This window comes from Alosa pseudoharengus, unplaced genomic scaffold (assembly GCF_046254945.1).
Source record: "Alosa pseudoharengus isolate Yale_2024_CS ecotype anadromous, Long Island Sound unplaced genomic scaffold, YU_APseudo_1.1 YU_APseudo_1.1_scf_17, whole genome shotgun sequence".
Lineage (NCBI taxonomy): Eukaryota > Metazoa > Chordata > Actinopteri > Clupeiformes > Clupeidae > Alosa > Alosa pseudoharengus.
This window is the reverse complement of record NW_027468640.1, coordinates 9,124,894-9,137,393: the sequence shown is the minus strand read 5'-3', so window position 1 is coordinate 9,137,393 and position 12,500 is coordinate 9,124,894. Positions and strand designations below refer to the sequence as shown.

Genomic DNA, 12,500 nt, shown 5'->3' with positions numbered 1-12,500 from the left:
GCCCATGACGGGATGAAGAATAGTCATTTACTTATTTGCAACCTGTATTAGTGCATGTCCTTTTCTCAATATTTTCAATATTTGTAATATAGTCTATTGACAAGTCTGCATAATGTTTATGGCAGTATTGATAATGGTTATGTTTTTTGAGATTGTATGTATGTATCAGAATCAGATGTATTGGCCAGGTTTATGTAAACAAACAAGGAATTTGACTCTGGTCAATCTTTGCTCTCAAAGTACAACACTCACTTAATAGGGCTTATTCGCAAACACCGCCGCGGCCATATTGTTGATATGACATTCCAGTTCTATAGGCTATTCTATGTGACAATCGCCTGCAGCGCGTAGATTTGAGCTGAGCAGAGCACAGTAGCCTAACGGCTTCATCTCGTCAATATCAAAAGTAGATCAACTTAATCGTTGTGGACCCATATCTAATATACTCACTAGCATTAAGTAAAGATTCATCATTATTGTCAGCTGTAACTTACCCCAATATTTATAGCCTAACTGTCTTGTTCATACATCGGCACACATCGCAGCTGAAGGCGTTCAAGTCGCAAGGTCGGGGAACTTATATTTGTTCCACGACATCGTCTAAACATTGCCATGATCGTAGAGAATAAAGCTGCATCTCATTGGACTGCAATTGTATCTTGCGTTTGCCTGTTGCTCACATCCTGCAGCCAAGGACTTTGCTAAAGTAGTTTAAAATGGGTTAGCCAGTGATTGTTCTTGTCTGATATCTTCTACAGGATGATCTATGATGCAACTATATGGTCTGGAGGCAGAAAAGGCTGACATAGTTCTCTGTAACATTTCCAAAATCCAAGTGAACAAAACACTATACAAATCAGAAGTACAGTATCTACTGATATCTTTCTCCACTGAGTTTGTTTCTATTTGCCACTTGCCGTGCTAGGCTAAAAGGCTAATATATTTATTGATGGTGCGCCCTTCTCAGCTCATCTTAGGCTATCTAAGACGAGCTGAGAAGGGCACACCATCAATAAATATATTAGCCTATACTGTAAAACGTTGGATAACATTGCCTACCTAGCAATGCTATCTATGCAAATGCAATATGTCCAAAGGTAGGCTAATCTACGGTAGGGGACTACATCAGGCTACTGCTGATGTCTCCGCATTGCATAGGGACAGCTGTCTGCACTGTCTAAAACGTATTTAACTTAAGCCCACAGAGGACAATATAATATAGTATTAATAATACATATATAATAATGGCGATGGATGTGAGGAGTTGGCTGTATGTTAAGCCTATTTATCCTCTCTAGCCACAAGTCTCTCCTGCACTGACTCAACTCCTCAGTCTCATTATCTTCTCGTTTTCTGACCATAGCTGTCAACGTTGAGAATTGAAAATAAGGGAGATTTTCCGGGTTACTCACCCAAAATACAGGGAAATTTCAACATTCGTCTTTCTGTTGCTATCTCTCTGCTGAGAGCAAGAATTCATACTACAAAACTGCTGCACTAACTAAACGAGGTGTGAAGCTAGGTCGAGACTGCTGCACTAACTAAACGAGGTGTGAAGCTAGGTCGAGACTTTGCTTAAAGATGGGTGTCTATCGTGCTCTCTCCCACACTGTTCGGATCACTCTAAGGTCGCCTTCAGGCAAGCAAAACGATCCTTTAAAAACATATTTTCGCTGGAAGGGCAGGGGATAGCAACAGGACAACAGAGAGGGACAAGTCTGATGGGGCTAATGTTATGAGAGTAATAAAATGTAGGATATTTTACGGGAAAATATTAAAACAGGAAGACAGCTGGAAAAAAGTTGACAGGTAGGCTATGTTACTGACAGTGGGTGACTCTAGGGCTCTTTGCTGTTGTTAGAACGGCCTCTATTGCTGTTGTTAGAACGGCCTCTAGCCTATTGCACAACATAGGCCTACAATCATGTTAAATTTTGTACAAATAAATAAATAGCCTACAGCGATAATGCCGGCGCTGTTGCGCTTGTCAATTGACAGCTGCAGTAAATACACCTACCTATGCATTTTGTATATCAACAAAATGGCCGCTGCGAACGTTATTACCTGATTATTACGTAGATCAAATATGCCTAGAGGGGTGGAGTCAGCTCAGTGATTCGTTAACCCTTGCAGGTACATTCAGTCATCAATCAGTGTTTCTAAATTGAGACACTGATGATGGGCTAGGCCCGAAACGTTGGTATAGTTTTTGTTTTTCATGGCCGGTAATGCTGTCTCGGCACTTTGAATACAGTTTTGTATATCTCTCAGCCCCTGAGTGCTGTCTCCACTTTTCTACTATCTGACTGCACATTACATCAGCAGCCTAAGATACCCCCCAACTCTCTCTCTCTCTCTCTCTCTCTCTCTCTCTCTCTCTCTCTCTCTCTCTCTCTCTCTCTCTCTCTCTCTCTCTCTCTCTCTCTCTCTCTATCTCTCTCTCTCTCTCTCTCTCTCACACACACACACACACACACACACACACACACACACACACACACACACACACACACACACACACACACACACACACATATGTGAGCATCTCTCCTGCTGATGTCTTGGCAGGTCCGTGCCAGTTATGTTTCAGGCAGTAAAATTCTGCCACGTTTGTCACGCCAAATCTCCCTATGATTTATCTAGCATGCCTTTAGAACAAGCGCACACGGCACACACACACACACACACACACACACACACACACACATACACACACACACACAGGTATGTTCCTGTGTTTTATCTACCATGCCTTAAGAACAAGCACGCACACACACACACAACCACAACCACACAAGCAGTTTTTGATGTCTGCTAGCAAGCACACTCTCTTTCTTTGAATCTTCTCTTCTCATGTTCTGTCTCATTCTAATTCTCCTTCTCTTTCTCTCTCTTTATTTCTCCCTTTCTTCTCTTCTTTCTCTCTCTCTCTTTCTTTCCCTCTTTCTCTCACCCTCTTGAGCGTACTCCCTTCTTCTACTCCATCCTCTTTCCCTCTGTCTCTTTCTTTCCCCCTCTCTCCATCTCTCTCTCTGTCTCTTCCTTTCCCTCTCTCTTTTCCCCTCCCTCTCTCTATCTGTGTCTTTTCCTGTTTCTCTTTCTCTTTCCCCCTCCCTGTCCCTGTCTTTTGTTGCCTCCATCTCTACCCCTCTCTCTCTCCCTCTCTTTCTCTCATTCCACCCTCCCTCTCTCTCTCCCTCTCTCTCTCCCTCTCTCTCTCTCTCATTCCACCCTCCCTCTCTCTCTCCTTCTCTCTCTCTCTCTTTCTCACACACACACACACATTCTCCCACACCCCACTCTCTCTCCCTCTCTCTCCCTCATTCCACCCTCCTCTATTTCTCTCTCTCTCACACACACACACATTCTCCCACACCCCACTCTCTCTCTCCCTCTCCCTCTCTCTCTCTCTCTCTCTCTCTCTCCCTCTCTCTCTCTCTCTCTCTCTCCCTCTCTCTCTCACTCATCCCCCCTTCTCTCTCTCCCTCCAGAGAAGCTCCCGGTGGAGGCGAAGCTGCCGTGGTCCAAACAGGCTCAGGAGCTGGACAGCGAGACCGCCGTAACCGAGGAGCCCACGTGAGTAGCGTTGCCTAGCAACAGCTTCAGCCCCGTCACACTCCGCAAGCCACCCGCGGCCGTCTCACTGCCGTTCCGCTCTCGTTTGAACGCACCCGGCAGGCGAGGCGCCCGCCTTTTGAACGCCGCCGCCGTCCGGAGCTTAAGTCACGCTCTATTCCGGTAATGGCCGCCCCCGCAGCGAGGGAGGGCCCTGGTCAGACCCAGCCGCCTCTCAGTGACCAAGAGGAGAACTTGGCCTTGGAGTGGTCCAGTCACTCTCTCCCCAGACGCAGAGTACAGTGGAGCAGAGCAGACGCACACACACACACACACACACACACACACACACACACTCGCACTCGCACACACACACACACACACACACACACACTCACACACACACACACACACACACTCACACACACACTCACACTCACACACACACACACACACTCACACACACTCACACACACACACACACACACACACACACACTCACACACACACACACTCACACACACACACACACTCACACGCACACGCACTCGCACACGCACACACACACACACACACACACACACTCACACACACACACACACACACACACACACTCACACACACACACACACACACACACACACACTCACACTCACACTCACACACACACACAGAGCGGAGTGGAGCGGAGCAGGGAAAGGCCTTTCATGTGTGCGTCGGGCCTGGAAAGTTGGAGCTAAACGAAACGGGTTAGCCAGCTAGTCAAGCTCTGGAGGGCCAGAGACGGGTTAGCCAGCTAGTCAAGCTCTGGAGGGCTAGAGACGGGTTAGCCAGCTAGTCAAGCTCTGGAGGGCTAGAAATGGGTTAGCCAGCTAGTCAAGCTCTGGAGGGCTAGAAATGGGTTAGCCAGCTAGTCAAGCTCTGGAGGGCTAGAGACGGGTTAGCCAGCTAGTCAAGCTCTGGAGGGCTAGAGACGGGTTAGCCAGCTAGTCAAGCTCTGGAGGGCTAGAAATGGGTTAGCCAGCTAGTCAAGCTCTGGAGGGCTAGAGACGGGTTAGCCAGATAGTCAAGCTCTGGAGGGCTAGAGACGGGTTAGCCAGCTAGTCAAGCTCTGGAGGGCTAGAGACGGGTTAGCCAGCTAGTCAAGCTCTGGAGGGCTAGAGACGGGTTAGCCAGCTAGTAAAGGGCTGGAGGGCTAGAGACGGGTTAGCCAGCTAGTAAAGGGCTGGAGGGCTAGAGACGAACAGAAGAAAAGAAGAAAGGGATGGAGTGAACGGAGAGACAGAGAGCAGGTGCCCTTTCAGGGATCTGCAGAAAAACATAACACACACACACACACACACATATATATATGCACACACCCACACATACATTATGGACAAACTTATATCTCTATCTCACTCACACAAGCACCCTCTCACACCCACCCAACCTCCTTTAACAAAACATACATCCAATCTCTCTCTCTCTCTTTTACACACACACACACACACACACACACACACACAGGTTACCCAGGCAGGTGCTAATTTATAGGCATCAGTGAGCCGGTAACCTGAAAGCCTACACTGAACTCAGAGATTTACTGCCTTAAATATCCGCTTTTGAGACGTAACACTGAGCCCGCACAACAGAACCGACCCAAAATTGTTGGGGGGGGGGGGGGGGCGCTCTGGGGCGACTGGCTTCAGCGCCCCGGACCACAAACAAGCCCAAGTGCCCACAGGGACCCAGGTGTGAGTCCGACCCCCCCCCCACTCTCTTCACTGTCTTGTAAAATAAAAAATATATACTGTATATATTTTTAAAAAACAGAACTGACCCAAACAAGGAGAGAGACCTTATGCTTTACATAAACAAAAGCAAAGAGTAATTAGATAGAAGCATACAATAGTTTAAAAATGTTTAAATAGTAAAGTACATAGAATAGAATAATTAAAGGACATAAAAGACACAACATACTATAATTAAAAGAGTGCAAAACAGCAAATTACTAGAACAGAGCCAACAACTTAACCTAAAGTTATCCTAAACCATAAAGGACCCAAGCCCAAGTTAACCTAACCCATTCCAAGCCCAAGTTAATCTAACCCATATTGGACCCACGCCCATATATGTGTGTGTGTGTGTGTGTGTGTGTGTGTGTGTGTGTGTTATACACACTGTCCTATAAACAGAACATCAGAGGTGGGTGGCTCCATAAAGTAAGAGCTCCATGTTTCAATACTTTGGTATAGTTTTGGCACTCAACACAGGCGATTTCACTGATTACCTGTTATACTGTACCTGAAAGAGTTTTGCTAGTAAAAATTAGCTGGTTTAGTGAAGGGTTGGAACAGATATGTGGTTTGGCCTTTTATTTTCGGAAGACATCTGCAGCACATGTACTTGTGTTTTCTGAATGTTTCACCGTAAGACTAACTGGTGGTCCTAACTGTGATCCAGGTTGGATGATACAACCCAGTCTAACTTAGCTGTATGATATGTGACACTAGACCATAAGCTAGACTTTCAAAATGAAGACCTTGCTAGGCCTGTTATTCTTCACTCCTAACAGAGGCCATCATTCACGTCTTCAAAGTCGTCCTGAAGCGAAAACACCGCTATATACTTAAGGGATGAGATTCCGTCTTAACGTCCAAATCACATCTTTACAATGTGTTAAGAATTAACCCTAATTACGCTAATTATCCAGCGCCATCGTTCACTTGCCAAGTCACTTCCACGTCACTTTTCACTTCCAGTCCCAATTATAGTCTCCTCGGATATGCGACACACACACACACACACACACACACACACACACACACACACACACTCCAACCTCCCTCATATCTGTTTTGTAAAGCAAGTTGAGCTAGCAGTGGAGGGTGGAGAAAGGCGTTTGATGCCAAAACATATGATTTTGTTCTTTGCGCAAGCGAGGCATGTCTTCCCCAAAAAAGCACATAAATAAGTGTGCATAGTACGCTGTCGTATGCGAGGCCAACAACAATATCTGCCTGCCACATGTGTGCACAGGTTGCGGATGCGAGAGCAACCAGGAGGAAATGCCTGTGTCAGAATCACTGGTCCTCCCCAGCCAAGAGTCAGGCTGCTGCACCCAACGGACATGGGGCTGACCTGCTCTTAAAAGACACATCCATACACACACACACACACACACACACTCTCTCTCTCTCTCACACTCACACACACACACACACACACACACACACACACACACTGAGTCATATAGTATTCACGCACACACACACACACACAATCATACGGGAAACACACACACACACACACACATAGGAAACATATATACTTGTCATGTACACACACAAACACACACACACACACATGTGAGCACACACTCATGTTCATGGATGCATACATACTTGACATGTACAGACACACACACACAGACACACACACCCTCAATCCAATCACCTGCAGAGATCAAAAGAAAGGCCGGGGGCGTTGGAGACCGGTGATCTGACCACTGGCCTCTTCGCCGGGGGCGTTGGAGGCCGGTGATCTGACCACTGGCCTCTTCGCCGGGGGCGGCCTCCATCGCTGCGGTACGGAGGTAGCCGTCCAGCACAGAGGGGAAATGGAACCAAAACGAATAAGTGTTTATCAAACGCCAACATCTGCGTTTGGATCTACCAGTGGCCAGCAGAGTGAACGGATCCGAGATGGAAATAGCCGCTTGGCGGAAAGGACACGTAAGTCCGCTAACAGGGTTTTTTTTTATTTTATTCGGAGAATTAGTGCATCATGAATCCGGGACACAATTATGTTGTTGTGTTGTTGAAGTCATTAACTCATGCTCAAGATTCGTCTGCATGCGGATAATGACACGGATTTATCCAGCGCTTATTAAGGACCACGGCCGACCGAGCCTGGCCTTCCCATTCATCTGCATCGTAAAATAAAAATGAATAAAAAAATTTTTTTTTAAAAACTGCACTACAGATGTGGCTGCTCAACTCACGCTCCTACGGGGGCCCTGGAACACACAAACACTTCCCCCGAAGAGAGAGAGATGGAGAGAGAGATAGAGCGAGAGAGAGAGAGAGAGAGGGCCCTGGAACACACAAACACTTCCCCCGAAGAGAGAGAGAAATGGAGAAAGAGAGAGATTAAGAAAGAGAGAGTGAGAGACAAAGAAACAGATGGAGAGAGAGAAAGAGAGAGAGACGGAGAGAAAAAAAGAGAGAGATGAAGAAAGAGAGAGAGAGAGAGAAAGAGAGAGAACGAGATGGAGAGAGAGTGCGAGCAGCGGAAACTGCAGCCAACCGCGCTGCCCGTTATAACGCCATTTGGGCTAACGACTCCCAGACTGGACAGATGGGACCGCTGTAGCTCTACCCTGCTGCGCCCTCCTGCGCCACGCTCCACTCTCCACGGGCCGACGGCACGCACACGCCACCACACACGCCACCACACACGCCACCACTCACGGCACCACACACGCCACCACACCACACGCCACCACACACGCCACCACACTCACACCACCACACACGCCACCACACACACGCTCTGCTGGCGCGCTTTCAAAAGGGCCGGCGGCTGGCTGCGGTCTGCTGTCATAACTCTCCCCCAAGTTATACTTTCATATCAGACCCCAGCCAGAGTCCCCAGCTGGAATTAAGATACTGAACCGTATATCTTTATGGGCTGGGGGGGGGGGGGACAAGAAGACGCTCAATCGTGACCAAATGGCTTCCTTTGGGAGAGAGAGAGTAGTCACAAGGAGACCGCGAGACAGCACAAAAGATTAGGGAAGTCATCTGCTCTCGATCTTAGTAAGAGTAGCGTCCTGACCCACATGAAGCATTCCCTTTTTGTTCCTCATACAAATATTTGTGGAGAATTACATGGTCATCGTGAGGTCGAGTAGCGCACACACACACACACACACAAGCCAACAGTCGATAGACTTGTCTGAGTTCTTTCTGGCTGGTGTGGGATTGCTTTGTGGTATTATTGTTGCAAATGATCACGAAACTTGACAAATCCACATTGCCCACTTACCGTTATCACACAATGGTGCAGCCTCCAAAAACATTGTTGTGTAACTACAGTTTATGGAGACAGAAATATGTTCCGAATGAAAGTCTATAATTTAACAACGCTAGTTGCACAACAACAAGAAGCCACATTGCTGATCGGTACTCTTCGAGTTTGAGCATGTGATTCGATCGAACAGGGAATACTGTTGCTCATTTCAAAGGGGTGATGTCAAGTATCAAGGCATTTGCAAATCCAAATGTCTGACTGCAATAAGCAACTTTATAGAACTAGATAAACTATCAGAATCAAACATGCACAATGCAGTATTTCTTGGAGTCACTTTTATGTCATGGTCTGTTGTATATTCTGTATGACACATGGACTTCAGCCCTCATTACGCAAAATGAAAATATCATGAAAGTGTGAACGCTGAAAACTCATAAGTGCTGATTAAACAGCCGGATTGCAGTAAAGTTATGAAGGCCGTGGTGTGACAGTTGTGATTCTCGACTCACACGGATTGGCTCGCTCGGACGGCGCTCATAAAGTTAGCTCACTCACATCGTTGAGAACATATTTCCTTTATTCCTCCTCAATTCCATTCTTAAAAACGGAGGAAAAAAGAGCATCAAAGCAGTTTATTCAAGAGTGTCAGCTCCTAATAGGAAACAGCTGCAGGACGGACTGTGTGTGAGAGAAAGAAGCGTTGTGTTGAGAGAGAGAGAGAGAGAGTGTGTGTGTGTGTGTGTGTGTGTGTGTGTGTGTGTGTGTGTGTGTGTGTGTGTGTGTGTGTGTGTGTGTGTGTGTGATCACATGCATATGTGTGTGTGTGTGTGTGTGTGTGTGTGTGTGTGTGTGTGTGTGTGTGTGTGTGTGTGTGTGTGGAAAAAGAGAGAGAAAGTGAGGGTATACACACAATTTTTCATGTTACTGTTTCCTGTAATGCTGTCAATGTTCTAATTGTTATGCTGTTTTAATTGTGCTTTGGCAACACTGTACCTACAGTCATGCTAATAAAGCAACCTTGAATTGAATTGAATTGAGAGAGAGAGAGAAGCGTTGTGTTGTGAGAGAGAGAGAGAAGTGTTGTGATGTGTTGTGAGAGAGAGAGAGAAGCGTTGTGTTGAGAGAGAGAGAGAGAAGTGTTGTGTTGAGAGAGAGAGAGAGAAGCGTTGTGTTGTGTTGTGAGAGAGAGAGAGAAGCGTTGTGTTGTGTTGTGAGAGAGAGAGAGAAGTGTTGTGTTGTGTTGTGAGAGAGAGAGAGAAGCGTTGTGTTGTGAGAGAGAGAGAGAAGCATTGTGTTGAGAGAGAGAGAGAGAAGCGTTGTGTTGTGTTGTGAGAGAGAGAGAGAAGTGTTGTGTTGAGAGAGAGAGAGAGAAGCGTTGTGTTGAGAGAGAGAGAGAAGCGTTGTGTTGTGTTGAGAGAGAGAGAGAGAGAGAAGCGTTGTGTTGTGTTGAGAGAGAGAGAGAGAAGCGTTGTGTTGTGTTGTGAGAGAGAGAGAGAAGTGTTGTGTTGAGAGAGAGAGAGAGAAGCGTTGTGTTGTGTTGTGAGAGAGAGAGAGAAGTGTTGTGTTGAGAGAGAGAGAGAGAAGCGTTGTGTTGAGAGAGAGAGAGAAGCGTTGTGTTGTGTTGAGAGAGAGAGAGAGAGAGAAGCGTTGTGTTGTGTTGTGAGAGAGAGAGAGAGAGAGAGAAGCATTGTGTTGTGCTGTGCTGTGTTGTGTTGTGCTGTGTTGTGTTGTGTTGTGTTGTGCTGTGCTGTGCTGTGTTGTGTTGTGCTGTGCTGTGCTGTGCTGTGCTGTGTTGTGTTGTGTTGTGTTGTGTTGTGTTGTGTTGTGTTGTGCTGTGCTGTGTTGTGTTGTGTTGTGTTGTGTTGTGTTGTGCTGTGCTGTGCTGTGCTGTGCGCAATGGTTTATGAACTTCTGGCTAAATAGCTAAAACGTGTGAGGCTGAGAGGGTGCCAGAGCCTCTCAACTCTCTCCTCTCCTCTCTCCTCTCCTCTCCTCTCTGCCCTCAACTCTCAACTCTCTCATCTCCTCTCAACTCTCTCCTCTCCACTCCTCTCCACTCCTTACCTCTTCACTCTTCTCCACTCCTCCCGACTTCTCCTTTCTACTCCTCTCTTCTCCTCTCCTCTCTTCTCTTTTCCTCTCCTCTCTTCTCCCCTCTTCTTTTCCTCTCCTCTCCTCTCCTCTCTTTTCCTCTCCTCTCCTCTCTTCTCCTCACTGCTCCTCTCTTCTCTCCACTCCTCAGTGTCGCCACAATAAGGGCTTGCTTTGATTATGGTTGAGCTGCCAGTTTTGCTTCAAGGCTGTTTGTGCTGGATGGTGTTTTCATGTGTGCATGCGTGTGTGTGTGTGTGTGTGTGTGTGTGTGTGTGTGTGTGTGTGTGTGTGTGTGTGTGTGTGTGTTTTAATGGGTCCATACCTTGGGAAGTCATGTAAATATTCATTCAAAGAGTTTAGAAACCAAATGTTTTTTTAAAGAAACAACAGGACATCCAGAACAAAATAAACTCAAAATGCTGATGCTTCACTTCACATCTATTAGTGTTAAACGTGATGACCAGTTGTTATATTAGGTTGTATATCCCTTTAAGTGGTCACACTTAACTTGAATAGTCTTCTATAGATCTGCAAATGCCCATATTATAAACAAATGATCCGTTGACAACTATTTATACAACTATTACTACAACTATTTATATTTAGGGTTAGATTTAAGGTGATACTCAGTAATTGTTCATCAACAATTTGTAAAGTATATCTTTTGATCATCTTGCATTACCTAGTCTGTGAGACTGCATGTTGGATTGGTTGGCAGACTGCAGACATTAGCTACCATACAGTATTACATGCAGTCTGGCCTGATGAGTTATGAGCTGTTGTGTTTATGAAAATAGAAACCATAACAAAGTGTCTTGGAAAACACAAGGATAGCAGATCTCTTTCAGCATCTGTTAGTTTGCCAGAAAAAAACATAAAAGTGTCATACGCATGATAGTCCAGATTTATGAGAACAGCGACTATATCAGCAGAGCACACTTACATCTCATAAAGCATTTTTACCGATGCAAAGATGCAGTGATAACTGTTTCAGGTCTGGCTCACCTCACAAGTTCAAGATGACCAAAATGTTAACAGAATAAATAAAATTATTGCAGGGGAGTTAACTACATTGTTCCGTTGAAGTCTCTATCTGCTCATGTTTGTATTTCTGCTGAGACCCGTGGGAGATATATCTCCAACCTCTTATTAAGGTCTACAAGCATTACTAAACCAACTAGAAGTACTCACTCATCTCTTGGTCCGATTCAATGCTTTGGAGTTGGCGGCCTATTTACATTAAGTATTAGGCTATTGTTGCCCTTGTCGTCTTCAGAAGTTGATCGAACATTATAGGCTACCTCACAAGTTATAGTTAACTACGAATGCCTCGCGAGTTTTACCGCCTGCGTGAATGGAGCATTTAGAAGCTGCGCTGTGTAGATCGGATCTTATCAGATTCTGAAGCAATTCAATCTTTGCTACGGATTTCTTTGGAGAACGGACACCAGAGATTGACAGTGACAGCACTGGGGCTATGTTAATTCCAAAGGCATAGGGAACTTTGTTGGGATGCTTGGTCTTGTGGTGATTGGTTGAGAGGAAATATGGAAATAATTTCCTTCTACTGCAGCTCCTGATGGTAGGAATAGTCCCAGTGTTGACACTGTTCCTCCAACAGCAGATATCAGTTCTGCTGAGACCACTAGACTAATGGTGTGTAGATGGATGTGCTGCTTATGAAAATCCAGGGTCAGTCTCCCTCCATTTCCTGTGTGAAACGCATGTGGTGATTGGTTGAGAGGAAATATACATAATATGTCTATGTAAATGTCTTACACTTCATAAACTTTAAAGCTGATTTTCTCAAAACTTATTTTTTTGTTGTTGCTGAG

General features: G+C 45.8%; 1 protein-coding gene across 1 annotated transcript in view; it reads left to right on the top strand.

The window, feature by feature from the left end:
* The window catches only part of LOC143127212 (ADAMTS-like protein 1), a 217,445-nt gene extending 213,865 nt beyond the window's left edge, over positions 1–3,580 (top strand). The window contains exon 14 of the mRNA XM_076288554.1: positions 3,492–3,580. Within this exon, the coding sequence (XP_076144669.1) occupies positions 3,492–3,580 (89 nt within the window). The remainder of the gene's footprint in view (positions 1–3,491) is intronic.
* Positions 3,581–12,500: the final 8,920 nt, after the last annotated feature.